Source organism: Dendropsophus ebraccatus, chromosome 5 (assembly GCF_027789765.1).
Source record: "Dendropsophus ebraccatus isolate aDenEbr1 chromosome 5, aDenEbr1.pat, whole genome shotgun sequence".
NCBI lineage: Eukaryota > Metazoa > Chordata > Amphibia > Anura > Hylidae > Dendropsophus > Dendropsophus ebraccatus.
In genome coordinates this window covers 154,607,850-154,628,910 of record NC_091458.1, presented here as the reverse complement: position 1 = coordinate 154,628,910, position 21,061 = coordinate 154,607,850, and the positions used below count along the sequence as shown (strand labels likewise).

The following is a 21,061-nucleotide window of genomic DNA, read 5'->3' as shown; positions in this document are numbered from 1 at the left end:
GGAAGGACAGAAAGGTTGTGCCAGCCTAATGCAAATACAAAGCCCCGACCGTTAGACACAGCGCTGCCGGATTAAAAGTTGTTTTTAGGACAATAACTGCATCCCCTGTCGAACGGACTGCAGGACAGATCTTGGATTAAAAGCAGCTATCCGAAGGTACAAGTGGTTTGGGGGGGGGGGCGGGACAGATTGTGGGTATGGAGTCGCTTTAACCCTTTGAGGACCAGGCCCAAAATGACCCAGTGGACCGCGCAAATTTTGATCTTATTGTTTTCGTTTTTCCCTCCTCCCCTTCTAAGAGCTCCAGCACTCTCAGTTTTCTATCTACAAGCCATGTAATGGCTTATTTGTTACAGGAATAGTTGTACTTTGTAATGGCGTCTTTCATTCTACCATAACATGTATGACGGAATCCCAAATATATTATTTATGAAGATATAAATAGGTGAAATCGTAAAAAAGAATGCAATATGGTAACGTTTGGGGGGTTCCTGTGTCTACGTAATGCACTATACGGTAACAGCGACATGATACTATTATTCTATAGGTCAGTCCGAACACAACCATATGCAGGTTACACAGATTCTCTAATGTTATATATATTTTTTTTTTATGAAATCCTTTTTTTTGGCAATTAAATATTAATAAAATGGGCCTATTGTGACGCTTATAACGGTTTTATTTTTTCACCTATGAGGCTGTATGGGGCGTCATTTTTTCCGCCATGAACTCTAGTTTTTATTAATACCATATTTGTGAAGATCGGACATTTTGATCACTTTTTATTGATTTTTAAAAATATATAATGTAACATAAAATCGGTAATCCGCGCACTTTTTTCCCTCTTTTCGTGTACGCCGTTCACCAATCACAATGATGCTTGTTATATTTTAATAGATCGGACAATTACGCACGCTACGGTATATTATATGTTTATCTATTTATTTATTTTTATATGTTTTATTTATATAATAGGATAGGGGGGTGATTTCAACTTTTATTGGGGGAGGGGTTTTGGGGTAGTGTAATAGTGTTTTGAACTTTTTTTTTTTTTTTACACATTTGAAGTCCCTTTGGGGGACTTCTACATTCACTACTTTTTACACTGATCATTGCTATGCCATAGGCATAGCATTGATCAGTGTTATCGGCGATCTGCTCATTGAGCCTGCCTGTGCAGGCTCAGTGCAGCAGATCGCCGATCGGACCGCACGGAGGCAGGTGAGAGACCTCCGGCGGTCCGTTTTACCGATCGGGACCCCCGCAGTCACACTGCGGGGGTCCCGATCGGTAAGTGACAGGGGACTCCCCCTGTCACTTACACTTAAACGCCGCGGTCGCGGCATTTAAGGGGTTAATGACACGCGGCAGCGCGATCGCTGCAGCGTGTCATTACCGGTGAGGTCCCGGCAGCTCACTGCAGCCGGCCCCCACCTGCTATGAAGTGCGCTCCGCTCCGGAGCACGCTTCATAGCCGGAGAAACACCCAGGACGTAGAGTTACGTCATGGGTCGTCTGGGGACAGACTTCCATGACGTAACCCTATGTCCAGGGTCGTCTAGGGGTTAAAGGGGAACTCCAGCAATCCCATTAAAAAAAATAAAAAAGAATATAGCAGCACTCACTGATCCCCCACTGATTCACTGATTCATCGCCAACCCCCCACACCACCCCGGGGCCTTCAGCGCTGCCACCTAGCACCCCAAAGCGCCCCCCCACACCGTCTCCGCAACTGACCTTCTCCGCCACCGGCCGCCTCTGTCCCCGGACCATCAGCGCCAACGTCCTGCCCCCGGAACGGAGCAGTGCTGGGGATCACTAATTCCGGCCACCCGGACCTTCAGCGCTGATTCCCCCCCAAGTTGTACTTCTGCAGCCTGTGGCCGTGCAGCTTGCAAAAATACAACTCCCATCATGCCCTGACAGGTCATGATGGGAGTTGTACTTCTGCAGCCTGTGACCATGCAGGTTTCCGAAGTACAACTCCCATCATGCCCTGCAACCTGGGTGGCCACAGACAGCAGGGCATGAAGGGAGTTGTACTTCTGCAGTCTGTGGCCACCCAGGTTGCAGGGCATGATAGGAGTTGTACTTCGGCAACCTGCACGGCCACAGGCTGCAGAAGTACAACTCCCATTATGACCTGTCAGCAGGGCATGATGGGAGTTGTATTTCTGCTGACAGGTCATGATGGGAGTTGTACTTCTGCAGCCTGTGACCGTGCAGGTTGCAGAAGTACAACTCCCATCATGCCCTGCAACCTGGGTGGCCACAGACTGCAGAAGTACAATTCCCATTATGACCTGTCAGCCGGGCATGATGGGAGTTGTAGTTCTGCAAGCTGTGACCATCCAGTTTGCATCTCCCATCATATCCTATTTTTTTCTTCTCAGCAGGAAATCCTGAAGGTTTTTCCTGATGGTTTCCTGAAGGTAAAAACGGATTACTGTCAGGAAATCCTGATACTTTCCTGATGACATTTGAGGTCTCCTGATCAGAATTTCCTGACAGTAAAAACTGACACGGACGTGTGAATGAAGCCTTACACAAATGATCTCAGTTTTACATCATGAACATCTCCCAGCATGCATTGCACCCCCAAACCTCCAACTGCCAGGTACCTGCCCGTCTGTAGTATCTGCAAATCACCGACCCAATCTGCTTCTGCTTTACACAATATCTTTCTATCTATGGGTGGGTTCATACTGAGGAATTCTCATAGAATGGTGTCTATGGAGCCGGCGGAAAGGCGCGCGGACAGACAGCAGAATTCCGCAGACATTATCTGCGAGAATTCCTCAGTATGAACCCACCCCTACATAGATAGATAAAAAAAACAGGGTGTCCTTTTCCCTGTACTACTCAGGAGAGGCTGTTGTTTCTCCGCCCCTTGACCAGGTGATCACTGTGTGATGTCAGTAGTGGGCGGGTTTATAGATGAGGTGTTACAGCTTGCCTGGCAACAGAAGTGACAGGGATCATGTGACCTCTGTCTCAGAAGGGAGGGGCATGACGTCACCACACAATGAGTTTCATACATAAATACTATACTGCACTTCCTTTCAGTGATCCCTACACAACAGTCACTGGTTATTCAGGTGAATGGATGAGAAGCGGCAATAACAGCTTACAGCCCTGTTCAGTGAAATAACGCGTTAACACACACAGCAAAGTAACGCACGCAGCGCGGCGGCACGGGAGACGTACCTGGCAGCGTGTGGCCGGGGGACCGCCCCTCTACGTCATCACTATGTCAACAAACTTTATTAGTCCTTACAATAGCACACAAACAACGCGTTGTCGGCTTCGGTCTGGTATGGGAATTGGGTGACGCGCTCGCGGTCTCTCCGGTGACGGGACAGAACACCGGGCTCTGATGGGATATAATACTTTGTTATCGGAAAAGTCTCCAGTGCCGGCCGCCGACATACAACCGGAAGTGAGCAGCCGGCCACCGGAAGCTAAACCCTCCCGGCGTCCTCTGCTTTATCCGGCGTCGTAGCCGAGGCTACCCGCTCCTGTATTGTGACTAGAGTGCGCGGAGAGCTGGACAGGATGAAGGAGGAGGGGAGGCACAAGAAGAGGAGGCCGCACAGTCCGGACACCATCAAGGAGGAGAGGCGGCACCGGGCACGGCGCAGTCCCAGCTCCGGGAACAGCCAGGGGGACTCACCGGCGGCCCGGAGACGGAGCAGGTGAGGCGGCCTGGGAGAGGCTGTGTGCTGGGGGTCATACAGGGGAAGCCTGGGGAACTACAACTCCCAGCATGTCCTAACCACTTACTATGAGAGGCTGTGTGCTGGGGGTCATACAGGGGAAGCCTGGGGAACTACAACTCCCAGCATGTCCTAACCCACCACTTACTATGAGAAGCTGTGTGCTGGGGGTCATACAGGGGAAGCCTGGGGAACTACAACTCCCAGCATGTCCTAACCCACCACTTACTATGAGAAGCTGTGTGCTGGGGGTCATACAGGGGAAGCCTGGGGAACTACAACTCCCAGCATGTCCTAACCCACCACTTACTATGAGAGGCTGTGTGCTGGGGTTCATAGAGGAGAAGCCTGGGGAACTACAACTCCCAGCATGTCCTAACCCACCACTTACTATGAGAGGCTGTGTGCTGGGGGTCATACAGGGGAAGCCTGGGGAACTACAACTCCCAGCATGTCCCAACCCACCACTTACTATGAGAGGCTGTGTGCTGGGGTTCATAGAGGAGAAGCCTGGGGAACTACAACTCCCAGTATGTCCTAACCCACCACTTACTATGAGAGGCTGTGTGCTGGGGGTCATACAGGGGAAGCCTGGGGAACTACAACTCCCAGCATGTCCTAACCCACCACTTACTATGAGAGGCTGTGTGCTGGGGGTCATACAGGGGAAGCCTGGGGAACTACAACTCCCAGCATGTCCCAACCCACCACTTACTATGAGAGGCTGTGTGCTGGGGGTCATAGAGGAGAAGCCTGGGGAACTACAACTCCCAGTATGTCCTAACCACTCCACTTACTATGAGAAGCTGTGTGCTGGGGGTCATACAGGGGAAGCCTGGGGAACTACAACTCCCAGCATGTCCCAACCCACCACTTACTATGAGAAGCTGTGTGCTGGGGGTCATAGAGGAGAAGCCTGGGGAACTACAACTCCCAGCACGTCCTAACCCACCACTTACTATGACGCCTGTGCAGCTGTCAGCCTTGTAGTCCAGTGATGGGGAACTCCATAGGTTACACAGGGCTCGACTGATGTAAAAGAGTTGAGATTTCCTGATAATGAGCAGTAAATGCAGATAATGGCAGATTTGCCTAATAAACCCAATTACAAAGTGTCTTAAAGGGAACCTGTCACCCCCCGTGTCGGGGTGACAGGCTCCCGACCCCCCGTTAGAGACCCCTATACTTACCTCATCCCGCCGGGTCCCGCTTCTGGATTCGGTCGGGTCCCGGAGATCTCAGCCGCTGCAGCCCGGCGCGCGCGCTGACAGATGAGTCCAACGCTCATAGAGAATGACGGAGCGCTGGACTCTCCTGTCATTCTCTATGGGTGTTGGACTCATCTCTCAGCGCGCGCGCCGGGCTGCAGCGGCTGAGATCTCCGGGACCCGACCGAATCCAGAAGCGGGACCCGGCGGGATGAGGTAAGTATAGGGGTCTCTAACGGGGGGTCGGGAGCCTGTCACCCCGGTACGGGGGGTGACAGGTTCCCTTTAAAATCGCCTGGACTTTTTTTTTTTTTTTTTTTTTGCAGAAATCAATAGTCCAGGCGATTTTAAGAAACTTTGTAATTGGGTTTATTAGGCAAATCTGCCATTGTCTGCATTCAAAAAGTTCCCCCCTTCTCCTTCCTCTCTCTCGTTCACTGCTCATCAGGAAATCTCGACTCTTTTACATTAGTCGAGCCCTGTCTAATCTATGGAGGGGGGAGGAGGGAGATTAGTCGCCAACAGAGAACAAAGGATTACACAGCAGGACCTGTGTGAAAGCCAGTATTCAGAGGTCAGTGCTGACTTCATAGGAGAGAGCCTGGTAATGTAGCTGTAAATTAACTCTTTGTTGTCCTGTTTTGGTGCCTCATCTCCCTCCACCCCTCCACTCTCCATATAGAACAATGAAGACAGGGGGGGAGCCTCAGACTGCTTTTTCATGATAAAAATGCATTTTTTGGCTAATAAACCCAATTACAGAGTTTCTTAAAATCGCCTGTACTATTGATTTCTGAAAAAAAAAAAAACAGTGACACTTGTCCAGGCATGATGGGAGTTGTAGTATTGCGCCATACACTCTCCATTTTTTTTTTTTTTCCTATGTGTGACGCCAATGTAACACTCTGCCTAATGAATATATATTTTTTTTCAGGTGTGTAGATCTCGGTGGCACGGCCCATTTTCCATACTGCCGTCCGGTTTCTCGGTCTGTAGTTACGGCTGCTCGGCGCACTGATATCTCCTCCCCTCGGTGACCTCTTGTAGAATTGCAGATTGGGAACCGGGCGTTGGTTTGAAAAATGTCTGGCACCACCGCGATCCACACGTCGGTGCTGACCAGGTGCTGTAACATTAGGCATAGCGATGCGTTCGTGTTAAATTGGCGTTATACATAAAGGTGTTAGGTGTCTCCGTTCCTGTGAAAAAGAATTTTTTTTTACCTTTCAATATAAGATTCTACCACCTGCCTTAGGCTGCATTCGCACGTCCCATGCGTGCACGTCCGTCTGTGAAACACAGATGACATGGACGTGTAATGCGAGTCCTGGACGGCGCAATGTATCGACATCATGCTGGCTGTGAGGAAACTCTTTGAATTGCCACGGTGCGTGTTTCACAGACAGAACATGGTCTGTGTGAATGCAGGCTTAGACTGGCCAACGGTGTGACACTGGGGTAACCCTTCCTCTCTCCAGTGTTAAAGGGATTGTCCAGCGAAAATCTTTTTCTTTCAAATCACCTAATATCAAAGTTATATAGATTTGTAATTTACTTATATTAAAAAAATCTCAGGTCTCCCCATACTTATTAGCTGCTTTATGTCCTGCAGGAAGTGTTTTATTTTCAGTCTGACACAGTGCTCTCTGCTGCCACCTCTGGCCGATACAGGAACTGTCCAGAGCAGGAGAGGTTTTCTATGGGGATTCATATAAAACCGAGACAGAGTTCCTGTCTCGGCCAGAGATGTCAGCAGTGAGCACTGTGTCAGACTGAAAATAAAACATTTCCTGTAGGACATACAGCAGCTAATAAGTATGGGATGACCTGAGATTTTTTTAATAGAAGTAAATTACAAATCTTCATAACTTTCTGATATCAGTTGATTTGAAAGAAAAAGATTTTCGCTGGACAACCCCTTTTAAAGAGAACCAGTGGCCTCTCCTTACATGCTTGCTTTAGTAAATTCCTGTATTCCTAATGGAGTAACCATTCTGGAACATCTTTTCTTATAGCTGTGCGGCCGTTCTTGTTGCTACCAGTTAGCGTCAGGTCCCTACACTGACGCCATCCAATCTGATAGTGCCGGAACAGTTTAGTTTATTATTATTTAGGTATCTCCATATTGACTCAGGGTCCTATTAGACAAAGCGATTTGTAACTGTAAACGATCGCAAACGAGATCGACAATATTACACAGAACAATGGTCGTTAGTTACAATTATTTAGGGTCCATGTACACAGAAAGATTATCTGCCAAAGATTTGAAGCCAAAGCCAGGAATGGATTGGAAAAGAGGAGAAATCTCAGGCTTTCCCTTATGACCTGATCTGTCTATAGTCTGTTTCTGGCTTTGGCTTCAAATCTTTGGCAGATAATCTGTCAAATAATCTTTCTGTGTAAATGGACCCATACACTGAACAATTAACAAACGACTAACAATGATTTTGGTGTCGACACAGAACCAACGATCAATGATGCATGAACGATTTCCCGTTGTCTGCATTAAGGGTGCTTTTACACACACACACACACATTTATCTGACGGATTTTTGAAGCCAAAGGCAGGCTTTATGAACTGTATTCCGTCTATAGTGTGTTTCTGGCTTTGGCTTCAAAAATCTCAGATAAATCTCTGTGTAAAAGGACCCTTGCATAAATGTTTATCGTTTTAATTTTGAATGATCAAAAGATTTTTTCCTTGATAATCACCCCGTGTAATAGGGCCCTTAGACATGACCTTTATAACTATTATAGCTTCCGATAGTACTAAATGTGCACAGTACTAGAAACTCCAAAGCTGCAAGAACTGATGCCCCCGTGCTACCTGACCTAAACAGATACATGACTGCTGGGCTCCATGGCTTCCAGTCTAGGGGTCACTTGTTCTCTAAAATGTAGACATTGATACCTATCTGTCTTCTCCTTTACAATTATTTAGTTCCGGGCATTAAACACCTGTTCTGTATATAGGTCACCAGGGAAACGGAAAAAATCCTCTCTCAAACGCAGCCGATCTCCAAGGAATAGGAGGCCCAGGAGTGAGAGTAGGAGTCCACCCCACCTTCCTGTAAAAATAAAGCAGGTACACTTAGAGTTTATCTAACTAAATATCATGAGGGGGGGGGGGTATTTTTTGTGTGCTAACTACTTACTACTGCATCAAGGCTTCACTTCCTGGATAACTTGGTGACGTCACTTCCTGGATAACATGGTGACGTCACTTCCTGGATAACATGGTGACGTCACTTCCTGGATAACATGGTGACGTCACTTCCTGGATATCATGGTGACGTCACTTCCTGGATATCATGGTGACGTCACTTCCTGGATATCATGGTGACGTCACTTCCTGGATATCCAGGAGGTGACATCACCATGTTATCCATATAGTGAAGCCTTGATGCAGTAGTAAGGAAAAGTGCAGGGAAAAAAAGCGCTTTATAAGCATTTCCCTTAATAAATGTATATTGGTGATTTGTATAACTTTTAGGGGGCAATACAATACTTTAATAAAAATTTTCGCTGGCCTTTTCCATTAAAGGGGTATTCCCACCAACAACACTTTTGTTAGGTGGTGGGAAATGAAAAAGAAAGTAATTTTACAAATGTTGTTGCATTAGCAATATTTATTTTATTTAAAAGTTTGGTCCCTTTTATCTCACTGTCGTTTTGGCATTGGTTGCCTAGGATCCCGACCACTGCTTTCAGCTATCAGAGCGGTGGTCAGGAGCTGATACCTGTATTTTCACTTTAACATTCCACATATCGCTAAGGTTTAGATTGTGTATGCTGAGCACTTTGTTTTTTCCCCTCTCCTAACTTTGCCAAAGGAAAGAGACACAGAGCACTCGCAGAGAGTACAAGATGAGCGTCAACCTGTAAATAGGGGCGGAGATTCCAGAAGAAACAGACACCGAGACCAAGCAGACAGGAGCAGCCATAACCTATCCAGGCATAGAGAAAGGAAGCGAGAGGAGAACAATCTGAGAGAGCAGAGAGCAGAAAGGGATTTCCACAATGAGAGGAGGAGAGAGAGAAGGCAGAGAGAGCAACAACTACAAGAAGAGGGAGGAGGAGGAGGAGGAGAAGAGCAAGGAAGTGAGAATGACAGTACTGGGAATAAGAAAGAAGCACCAAATTTTGAACTTTCTGGTGCATTACTTGAGGACACAAATACTTTCAGGGGTGTGGTAATAAAGTACAGCGAGCCCCCTGAATCTCGCATCCCAAAGAAACGCTGGCGATTGTATCCTTTCAAGAACGATGAGGCTCTCCCAGTCATGTACATCCATAGACAAAGTGCGTACCTGCTGGGCAGGCAAAGGCGGATTGCTGACATACCCATAGATCACCCTTCTTGCTCCAAACAACACGCAGTCTTGCAGTACAGGTAATATTTTGCACCAGAAAGAAGGGGGGAAAAAAATATATAAAAAAAAAAAAATATATATATATATATATATATATATATATATATATATATATATATATATATATATATATATATATATATATATAATGTAGCTGTTGGGTTTCATAAGCTAGTAGTATCTTTCTTGTAATCACAGAAGGGGGTACAATATATGCACATTTAGGGGTCTAAACAGACGAAGCAGAAGCACACATGAATAAGCTCTCGGCAGTGCCAACTTGCAAAAAATATGATAACTGATGTGCTTACCTGATCATATGACGTGCTGCATGTTTTCTTTGCCTGGTGCAATTTTAAAAAAATCAGTACCCATCTTTCCAAAGGTCCTGAAAGGTAATAGGGAGGGAATTAAGCCCTATTGTGCCCTAGTATGTAAGTGGCCACTGCCCTTCACCCGCACCAGGAATGAGTGAGGTCCTTCTACCACTGTAGCTGTGACATGAGTTATGTTCGCTCACTGGTGATTAGCTCCAGATGGCCGTCTGTGAGCGGTTACTCTCCATAGCCATTGCAAGGAGGTAACTTACATTATACCCTGTTTCTGTTTGTATATTTACCCCCTACTAGTTTCCCTCCCCGATGATGCTAACAACTTGGTTTGAAACGTACGTCGGAGTAGGACTTTTGTCCTATACAGTAATTGTGTTTTTTCACTTTATAGCGTAGGGTGTTCTCAAAGGGGAAGCTCGGGACTAGTGGTCGAGTGCCCCATCAGACCCTGTGCGAGTAGGGAGAGCCGGCCTACTTACACACTAGGGCACAATAGGGCTTAACTCCCTCCCTATTACCTTTCAGAACCCTTGAAAAGCTGGGTACTGATCTTTTTATATTGCACCAGGCGAAGGAATCATGCAGCACATCCTATGATCAGGTAAGCACAGCGGTTTACATATTTTTTTGCAAGTTGGCCCCACTGAGTGCTCATTTATATGTGCTTCTGCTTGGTCTGTTTACACCCCTAAATGTGCAGGTCCATAGTGTGCGACCGATATTTGTAGTTTTTTTTTTTTGTTGTTTTTCTTTGTGGGGATTATTATGTATTTTATATAGCAGTATCATCAAAGGTTACATTTTAATCGTACCCCCTTCTGTGATTACATTTGTTGGACTATTGGAGGTATACACTGGGTTGGATATCCCACCCTCGTGACTTTTTTGGCCACTGTGATTAAAGTATATTACTTGGACGGAAAAAAAATGGACACTGTGTAACCTATGGCCTAGGTATATCAGTCTGTCTGATTTTTGCCTCAGACAGATAGCAGCCAATCATAACTCTGCCTTTGTTTCCCAAATTACTTTAGTTAAATGAAAGGTGAGCTGTGATTGGTTGTTGCTGTCTGAGACAATCACATATGTTTTCGTCTTGGGTTAATACATCTGAGCCTATGACTTACCTGTATATTGTATTGCTGAATATCTTTGCACACCACAGCCTACTGTTACATTGTTTGGATGGCTTGTGCTATCCATAGTAGGTGTTGGCTATAACAGCCAAGACCAGAGCTGCCATCTCTGACATTTAACCGCTTAACACCCTTCTGCACCACAACGTACAGTTGCATACATTGTGGTGCTGTACTACGGCCGTAGTCTGTATCCCATTGCTCCAGTCTCCAGTCTGAGTGGGGACCTGGGATGTGAAGTGTTAGACCCAACCAGTCAGCCAGCAGCCGAGGTGAGACCACTCTATGGAAGTGACTGACTGCGCAGGCCTTACACATCTTGTCCCAGGTCCCCACTTGGACCCAGGAGTGGCCGGGACCAGAGCTGCGGTATACCGGCACCAGAGCCGAGCGGGGGAGGTGAGCATGTTACTACTTTCATCCTCCTAAAACTCGTTGTTGGAGTAAAATGCTGGCTTAAAGGTAAACCAATCTTTCCAAGGTGGTTCAGCATATCCTTTTTTACCCATTGAAGACATAGACTGTGTGGCATGGAAGTAGGCAGTTTTGCCTAATTTTGTCTTTTTGTTTCTAGGATGGTGGAGTTTACCCGCGCGGACGGAACAACTGGTAGACGGGTTAGACCATACATCATTGACCTTGGGTCTGGCAATGGCACTTACCTAAACAACCAAAGAATTGAGCCCCAGCGGTACTATGAACTGAAAGAAAAGGATGTACTGAAATTTGGCTTCAGCAGCAGGGAATATGTTGTTTTACATGAATCCTCAGATACTTCCGAAGTGGAGAAGAAGGAGGATGATGATGACGAAGATGAGGAGGAGGAGGAGGAGGAGGAGGAAGAAGATGCGGGCACAGATGACTAAGAAGATTATTCTGCACCCACTTGTCAAATTGACCAGTAATATCAGGTTGTAACGGGTGGGTTTTCTGGCCTTGGAGTATTTTTAAGATTTATTTTTTCCTTTCTTAAGACCATATGGAACTAGTGGTATTGGTGTGCTTTCCCCCCCAATTCTCAGGTGTCATTGAACGTGAACAATTCTCAGATATACTTTGTACACACTGCTGTTTTTATTCTGTAAATTTGTAACGGTGTATTGTATTTGTTTCATTCTATTTCTACATGGCTATTGCCTCCTGGGCGAAGGGATCACATACTGATATTAAACAGTCCTGCCTTCCCAGTAGTTTATTCGCTGAATAGGCTAAGAAACTCTGTAATAGTGTAGCTACAGCTTAAGAAGGGTCAGGAAGTTCATACAATCACATATGAGATAGAGATGAGCCAGTTTGGAGTAATAAGGAAGCAAAGCGCTTCATTATCTCTGCAATCCGCTCAACAGCCGGCTGCCTTCTAACTCTGCTCCCCCCTAGGTGCCTGGAAAAGCTCGATCCAGTCCTGAGAAACTTCTCCCAGTTTCCCAGGACTGGATTCAGCTTTTCCCAGCACCTGGAAAGGAGCAGCAGTGAGTTAGGGCCCTATTCCACGGAGCGATAAGCGGCCGATTATCGCTCCGTGGAATAGAGACAATGATCAGCCGATCGTGTTATCGGCTGATCGTTTATTTAGTTTCAAACCTAAAATCATCGGGCACCTACAGCGCATCGCTAGGTGGAATAGCGGTGTGCGGCCGGCGATTTCACAAGCACAATGCTTTATCTAAGCATGTTGCAGGTCTTCTCCTGCGCTCCTTCTTTCTCCTCGTCCCATGCGCAGCAGCTTCGGTCAGTGATTGGCTGAGAAGTCTGTCAGCTCAGACAGGCTGCACCGAAGCTGCTGATGGATGGGATCAGGAGGCAGAAGCCCTGCAACATGTGTAGGTAATGTATGGTGTTTAAACAAAGGCTGCAGCCCTTGCTAAACAATTATCGGGCCGTGTAATAGGCCCAGTAAACAAGCGCCGATCTAACAGATCGGCGCTCGTTTACATTATTGATCGGGCCCCCATCAGCTCATGGAATAGGACCCTTAGAAGTGAAGCGCTTCGCTATTACTGTAAATTTGCTCATCACTTTACCATTTTTCTCCATGGATTTAATCACTTCCTGTTTTTTCTCTTTGAACTGTGACCCCGCTGTTGCTATGTAACAGTGCACACACTTTCCCACACTTCAGGTTGCAGGTTCAGTGGAGACCAACAGCCGGTACTTCCTGTGGATTGCAGTAGATCTGAGCATGTCTGGCCCTTCTTAGTGGGTCATAAGCAAGGGCAGCAGCTTATCCAACCAATGCGGACACATGGGGGATTAGTAAGTCTATATGTCTCATAGAGAACAGGTTCAGAAATGCTTGTACATTTAAAAAAAGTTCAATTTCACACAATGCATCGGATTAGGACCCCCTTTAAAGTTCTATAAATTATGGCTAAAGAATTTAATGGAAAAAAATATATATATTTATATGGAATGTGTCTCATTATATCTATGGCTTCATTGTATCTACATTGGGTAGATATTGAGGCATGTACTGTATGTATGCAAAATATCAATGACTAGCTTGCTTTCTAACTGTAAAATGGTTAAGAATTTTTTGTTGGATTACAAATGTTGAAAAAAATGTCAACTGGTGATTTTTTTTTATTTTTATTTTATCCCTTTGTTCGTATTATAAGAAATTTGTACATTCTTAAAATAAAAAAAAACAAACACACTGGTCCAGCTCCGAACTACATTGGTCTTGTGGTGGTATTCAGTACTGTAAACTGGACCAGCAGCAGTATAGAGGGTCTTCTAGTGAGACTACAGACCCCTATATGTGTAAGAGAAAAGCCAGAACACTGGACAAGAAAACCATTTGATGTATTTTGGCACCTTAAGAAATTGTTTACATCATCTGTAAGCTGAAAGCAGGAGTGTAACACACATGCATGGATTCCTCACTAAAATCCAAGTCAAATCTGAGAGTCCACCTGTTAAAGGGATTGTCCAGCGAAAATCTTTTTCTTTCAAATCAACTGGTGTCAGAAAGTTATACAGATTTGTAATTTACTTCACTTAAAAAATCTCAAGTCTTTCCATACTTATCAGCTGCTGTATGTCATGCAGGAAATGTTGTTTTATTTTCAGTCTGACACAGTGCTCTCTGCTGCAATCTCTGTCCAAGGGCAGGAAAGGTTTTCTATGGGGATTCATATAAAACCGAGACCGAGTTCCTGTCTCGACCACAGATGTCAGCAGAGAGCACTGTGTCAGACTGAAAATAAAACATTTCCTGCAGGACATACAGCAGTTAATAAGTATGGAAAGACTTTAGAGTTTTTAATAGAGGTAAATTACAAATCGATGTAACTTTCTGATATCAGTTGATTTGAAAGAAAAAGATTTTCGCTGGACAACCCCTTATACAAACCTCATCCACAAGCTGCAGATGTTTGCAGTAGAAATATATCTGATGTAAATTTGACATGTATACTTGCCCTTAAAGGGGTGATTGAAGATTAGAGACAAAAAAAAAACTACTTGTCCCCATGGTGTGTTTTCTATGCTGGTTAGCTCGGTTTTCTTTAATGGAACTGAGCTGCAATACCACATGAAAACTGAAGACAAGGGTGGTGCAGTTTATGGAGGAAAGTGATAACCTCTGAGGCCAAAACACACTTATGCACCAGAAAGTTATATATATTTGTAATTTACTTCTATTTAAAAAAAAAATAAAAAAATCAGTCTTCCACTACTTATCAGCTGCTGTATGCCCTGTAGGAAGTGGTGTATTTGTTCCAGTCTGACACAGTGCTCTCTGCTGCCACCTCTGTCCATGTCAGGAACTGTTCAAAGCAACAGCAAATCCCCAGAGAAAACCTTTCGAGATTTGGACAGTTCCTAACATGGACAGAGGTGGCAGCAGAGAGCACTGTGTCAGACTGGAAATAATACACAGCTTCCTGCAGGACATGCAGCAGCTGATAAGTACTGAAATATTTAATAGAAGTAAATGACAAATCTATATAACATTCTGACACCAGATGATTTGGAAGAAAAAAAAAATATAACCATATTTGATAGACACTTAAATCTATGGTTTATTCTGGTCTTTCCCAAAGTTCATCTAATCTTCTCAAACTACAGTTGTGGTTAGGTTGGGAGTAAATAGCTCCTGCCAGTTAATGGAGACTGTTGGCCTCATACTAGGATCCATGTGGTAAAGTCTGACCTGTAACCCAACTCGTCCACAGCTACCAATGGCATCTGTACAACAGAAATTATATATAGATATATATTTGTATAGTGCCAACATTATCTGCACCTCCTTTACAAACAAATAAAGGAAGGCCCCTACTTATTTACTTTCCAGGCCATACCGTTGTGCATGAAGCTATAAAAAAAAAAACAAAAACAAAAAAAAACTGACTTTGCTAGTAATTTAAAGAAATGGTAAAATGTTTAGTGGACTAGGAAAACGTATGGTGTTTTGGCTCATGTCCTCATCTACATAGCCTGCATAGTTTGACTTTGATTATATTAAACCAAGTTAAATATGTTCATCTTTTTCCATACATCCATAGTGGTGTAAACATTTGCTGGACTGTAACAAAAGGTTAGTGTTCCTGTTGTTACTTTCAAAATAAATATAAATCGACAGTAAAAGTGATATAAAGAGAGTTTGCAATTGACAGCCATTTTTTTTTATTACGCTGTAAAACAAAGCTATACTTGCCTGTATCCAGGTCCAGTCTCCTGAAGGCAGCTATATAACAGCTATACTTACTGTATCCAGGTCCAGTCTCCTGAAGGCTACTATATTACAGCTATACTTACTGTATCCAGGTCCAGTCTCCTGAAGGCTGCTATATTACAACTATACTTATGTATCCAGGTCCAGTCTCCTGAAGGCTTCTATATTACAGCTATACTTACTGTATCCAGGTCCAGTCTCCTGAAGACAGCTATACTTACTGTATCCAGGTCCAGTCTCCTGAAGGCTGCTATATGACAGTTATACTTACTGTCTCCAGGTCCAGTCTCCTGAAGGCTTCTATATTACAGCTATACTTACTGTATCCAGGTCCAGTCTCCTGAAGACAGCTATACTTATTGTATCCAGGTCCAGTCTCCTGAAGGCAGCTATATAACAGCTTTACTTACTGTATCCAGGTCCAGTCTCCTGAAGGCTGCTATATAACAGCTATACTTATTGTATCCAGGTCCAGTCTCCTGAAGGCAGCTATATAACAGCTTTACTTACTGTATCCAGGTCCAGTCTCCTGAAGGCAGCTATATAACAGCTATACTTACTGTATCCAGGTCCAGTCTCCTGAAGGCTACTATATTACAGCTATACTTACTGTATCCAGGTCCAGTCTCCTGAAGGCTGCTATATTACAGCTATACTTACTGTATCCAGGTCCAGTCTCCTGAAGGCTGCTATATTACAGCTATACTTACTGGATCAAGTTCCAGTCTCCTGGACTCTGAAAGGAAAAAAAAAAGTCCGCACACAGGAAGTCCCATGTTTTCCTTTATAACTAAAAAACAAATGTAAATTGCAAACTTTCTTTATATCACATCTACTGTTTTTTTTAGGTTTTAAAAGTTATAAGGACAGGGACACTTTAAAGCTTCCTTGTTTTAATTCCTTACCTTCTTCTCAGTGTGTTCTTGCTGTCAGTGAATGGACACTTTCACCAGTCTGTCCTGGTCACATCCAACAACTGTGTGAGAGAAGTGACACCTTTATAGGAAAACATGGATGTCAGACAAGATTGATAAAGTCTAAACAGGCCTATAGAAGTAAGGCATAGTATATATAGGAACCTCCCATATAAATCAGTAAATGTTGCCCTGTTATAGTCTAGTGGGATTTAGTTGTAAACTTGTATTGCATATTGTTACCATTTAGCTTTTGCTTTATTTTCTTCTGTATACATTACTTGTATGTGTGGACCAAGCAGTGCCATACATATCCAGATCTTTTGTACTGTAAATAGTCCCAAAATATGAAATAAAGTCTAATTTACATATTGTACAAAATGTCTGTAACACGAGTGACCTTTTTTTTTTATAGTATATTTGAACCTGTTCTGTACCTGACTAGTTCTACCTTCAGTTTTCATGGCTTCCAATTTATGACGAATGGTGTTTTACTAAACTGTTTGAGATCGGCAACGTTTCTTGTAGCTGGAGAAGTTGTACGCAGCCCTGGAAAACATGGACACAGTCATAGTCCATAGGCTGCATCCATGTTTTCCTGGCAGCCCTAGGGCGGCATCCAACTTCTGCAGCCACAGGGAATCAAGTGCCGAGACAAACATTTGACGTGTTGTTGGGGGCCCCTGGCAGAGGTGTGCGGCTACATGCGCTGTGCCATTTTATTTCTGCTCTAACGTGCGGTATACAGGCTTTTGTAATGAGGGTCTATGGGACTTCTGGCTTACAGAATTGCCGGACATCCCATAAATTTCCATTATAAGTCAGTATACCGCTCATTTTAGCTGTTTAGAGTGGTGAGGAAGGGGCACAGCAGGTGCAGCCGCGCTTCTGCCCTATCACTTTAGGGGGTATGGTGAGCAGACCTCCAACAATACAAACTTGTGATATGTCGCTATGACGTGTCAGATGGTTGTATAGGAGCCGTTCCCGGGACGTAGATATCCCCGTCAGAAGCCAGGAGCGCGGGCTTCTGAGAAGAGTCCAACGCCCATAGAGAATGAATGGAGCCGTCATTCTCTATGGGCGTCGGACTCATGTCAGGAGCGCACGCACGGCTGCTGACGGGGATATCTCTGTCCCGGGTTGGCTCCAGATGCGGAACTTGGAGAGAAGGGGTAAGTATCCGGGGCTCTAGCGGGGGGTTGGGTGGCCTTCACCCTGGCACGGGGGGGGGGGGGGGTTAAGCGACAGGTTCCCTTTAACCTATAGGTTCTTCTAGGGTTTTTATTTTAAAGGGGGAGGGCTTTTTTTCACTATGGCTGGGGAGGAAGTGGATGAAAGCAATGGCGTCCGCTTAGGCTTGGTTCACACTACGTTTTTGACGTGTTTTTTAATCAGTTTTTTGCAAAAAACTGATGAATGTGTGTGCATCCGTTTTTCCATTGAATTCCAATATAAAAAAAAAGGATCAAAACGTATCTTTTTTTTTTTTTTTTTTTACGTACACAAAAACGTAGTCGACCTCATTTTTGTGCCCGTTAAAATAAAAAAAAAACCTGATCCGTTTTGATCCGTTTCTTCTTGTAATAGAATTCAATGGAAAAACGGATGCACACACGCATCCATTTTTTTTCCATCCATCTTTTGCACAAGAAACGGATTGCAAAAACGTAGTGTGAACCAAGCGTTATCTCCTTGGTTCTGGCGCTGGGTCCTACATTGGGCTGCTCCAGTCTCTGGCTGCTTCCTGGTCTATGATGCAGCTTGAGATGTGATGTTTCAAGCCCGCGCAGTCATTCAGCCGCTGTAGTGGGGTCCCTCTTCTGAATGGCGGAGGGGGCTTGAAACGTCACATCTCAAGCCGCGTCATAGACCAGCAAGTGGCTGGAGACCAGAGCAGCATGATGCAGGACCCAGCGCTGTAACCGGGGAAGTAAGTGGACGTTGTTCCTTTAACCCCACCCCTCCCTAAGCATAGTGAAAAGAGCCCTCTCGCCCTTTAAGTTTAATACAATACTGTATGATATACTGGCCATATGAAGACTGATGAAAAAGATGCAAAGCGAGCCTGGCAGTGACCCCTTCTACCGCAATATGTGACAACACGATTTAGAAAAAGAAGCCTCTGCTAGGGAGATATGATGGGTCATCTTCCAGACACTGGGGAAAAATTTATTATTACCTGTACCAGTTTTTGCACAAAATATTTGCACTACTTTGACATTCTACTCAGGTGCAGGGGGTGATAAATTCCTTCTTATTAGGCCGCATTGACACATTCCATGCATGGAAGATTTGCTGTGGGCCTCCCCAGCAATGTGTATCATTATTATCTGAGACAGTTAAAATGTTCACTATACTGTACTGACACAGCCACACACCTGTGTCAGTACAGTGGCGCAAAGATTTGAAATGTTGCGGAGCTCCTGGCATCCTAATGATACGTGGTGCTGGGACATCCGTGAATCTGGTCCACAGCACCTATTCCTTGCACAAACCATATTCACGGAACTTGTGAATGCATCCTTATGAAGCCTGAGTACAGGCTAAGGCCATGTTCACACGTTCAGAGAATATGCTTCGTGCGTGGAATATGTGCTGTGGACTGGATTCACGATGATACGCAATGCCAGGAGCTCCGCCACTTTTAAATCTCTGTATTAAGGCTACGTTGACTTGTGTTTTTTTTAGGCAAAAACACTGCAGTTTTTTAGATAATTTCAGCCGTTAAAAATGATCATGATAGTTAATTACGGCTATTATTTAGCCTAAAATGACATTGTGTAAACTGGGGCTGGGCAATTAATCGAATTAATTCGATTAATTTGCCTAGATTTTTAGAATCTATTTTCAAACAAATTTGGTTTTCAAGGAAAAGAAAAAAAATCCACTCCGACCTGCAGAACTGCAAAAGCTGCCCTACCAAACACACACCCACCTACATGATCGCCGTCCGCAGCCACACGGACCCACAAGACGGGGAGCTGGTGCCCACTTCATGGTGTGAATAGTGTGCCTGTCACTGTGTGCGTCTGGTGGGGCCGTCTTTCTAAAAGACCTGTCATGTTTTCATGTATTACAGCCTCTGTACTGTGCTATGTTGTGCTAGTCAGTGCAGTCAGTACTGCAAGACTACTACTACCCCCAATACTACCCTACAGCCTGCACTACCATTGCTGCTACTACTACCCCCAATACTGCTCTACTACTACGGGCAACAAAAATGGTGGAAACTCTAAAATACACTGCTCAAAAAAAATAAAGGGAACACTTAAACAACACAATATAACTCCAAGTCAATCGCACCTTTTATGAAATCACCATGAAATGTCCAGTTATGAAGCAGCACTGATGGGGAATCAGTTTCTTCTGCTGTTGTACAAATGGAACAATTAACAGGTAGAAACAATAGGCAAATAGCAGGATAACCCCTATACAGGAGAGATTCTACAGGTGGGGACCACAGACAGTTTCTCTGCTCTCATTTTTGGTCACTTTTGCATTGTCATTGCTCTCACCCATAGAGGTAACATGAGACGGTGTCTACAACCCACACAAGTGGCTCAGGTAGTGCAGCTCATCCAGGATGGCTAATCAATGCGAGCTGTGGCAAGAAGGTTAGCTGTGTCTGTCAGCACAGTGTATAGAGCATGGAGCAGATACCAGGAAATATGGGGAAGGCTGTAGGAGGGCAACAACCCAGCAGCAGGACTGCTACCTCCGCCTTTGAGTAAGGAGGAACAGGAGGAGCACTGCCAGAGCCCTGCAAAATGACCTCCAGCAGCCAGTTGTCTGCACAAACCAACTCCATGAAGATGGTATCAGGGCCCGACGTTACAGCCCAACACATGCAGGACGCTTGGCCTTTACCAGAGAACACCAGGATTGGCAGATTCGCCACTAGCGACCTAAGCTCTTCACAGGTTCACACTGAGCACATGTGACAGAGTCTGGAGATGCCATGAAGAGCCATCTCCGGCCTGCAATATACTTCAGCCTGACCAGTTTGGCAGACAGTCAGTAGTGGTGTGAGGTGGCATTTTTTGGGGGGACTACACAGCCCTCCATGTGCTGCCAGAGGGAGCCTGACTGCCATAGGGTACCAAGATGAGATCCTCAGAGCCCTTGTGAGACCAAATGCTGGTGCGGTTAGGGTTCCTCCTAATGAAGGACAAATGCTAGGCGTCATGTGGCTGGAGTCCGTCAGCAGTATGCGTCCTGGCACCGCGTGCTGCCGTGAAGCCAGTATTACACATAGCGATGCATGGTCAGTGATTTTAGGTCTGAGCCTAAAGAAACGATCAGCCAATGATCATTTCACCAGCTGATCTTTGTCTCTATTAGGGTCCGTTCACACTATAGAGTCAGCGACGAAATTCCGTGCGAAACCCCCACCCGTGGAATCCTGCCCGCTATGTGTTTCAATGGGAGGTCCTGCGTGCCTCCGCTCTCATTGACATGTCAATTCTTTGAGCGGAAAGCACACAGAGCGGATGCACGCGAGGCCTCCTATTGAAACACATAGCAGGCAGGATTTGGTGCCGATTCCGCAGGCCGGGGTTCTGCACAGAATTTCGGCACAGATTGTGTAGTGTGCACGGACCCTAAGGGCCCTATTCCACCGGACGATTATCGTTCAGATTATCGTTAAAACGTTCAAATCTAAACGATAATCGTTCGGTTGTAATGCAGTTAACGATTAACGAC

General features: G+C 45.1%; 2 protein-coding genes across 11 annotated transcripts in view; one reads left to right on the top strand and one right to left on the bottom strand.

Moving 5' to 3' along the window:
• AIRIM (AFG2 interacting ribosome maturation factor) overlaps positions 1 to 21,061 on the bottom strand; it is a 38,796-nt gene that overhangs the window by 15,876 nt on the left and 1,859 nt on the right. The window contains exons 2-4 of one of the 10 annotated variants that reach the window (XM_069971685.1): positions 19,661 to 19,726; positions 16,346 to 16,436; positions 7,883 to 7,992 (exon numbers count right to left, since the gene is read on the bottom strand). Coding sequence is in view for 1 of the 10 variants with exons in the window: in XM_069971681.1 (XP_069827782.1) it covers positions 2,622 to 2,704 (83 nt within the window). In the remaining 9 variants the exon portion in view is untranslated. The other 9 variants (XM_069971688.1, XM_069971683.1, XM_069971682.1 and 6 more) reach the window with 9 other exon arrangements.
• On the top strand, positions 3,294 to 13,738 carry SNIP1 (Smad nuclear interacting protein 1). The gene is made up of 4 exons (XM_069971680.1): positions 3,294 to 3,695; positions 7,898 to 8,009; positions 8,758 to 9,317; positions 11,340 to 13,738. The coding sequence occupies exons 1-4, from the start codon at positions 3,556 to 3,558 to the stop codon at positions 11,629 to 11,631; spliced, it is 1,104 nt and encodes a 367-aa protein (XP_069827781.1). The 5' UTR covers positions 3,294 to 3,555; the 3' UTR covers positions 11,632 to 13,738.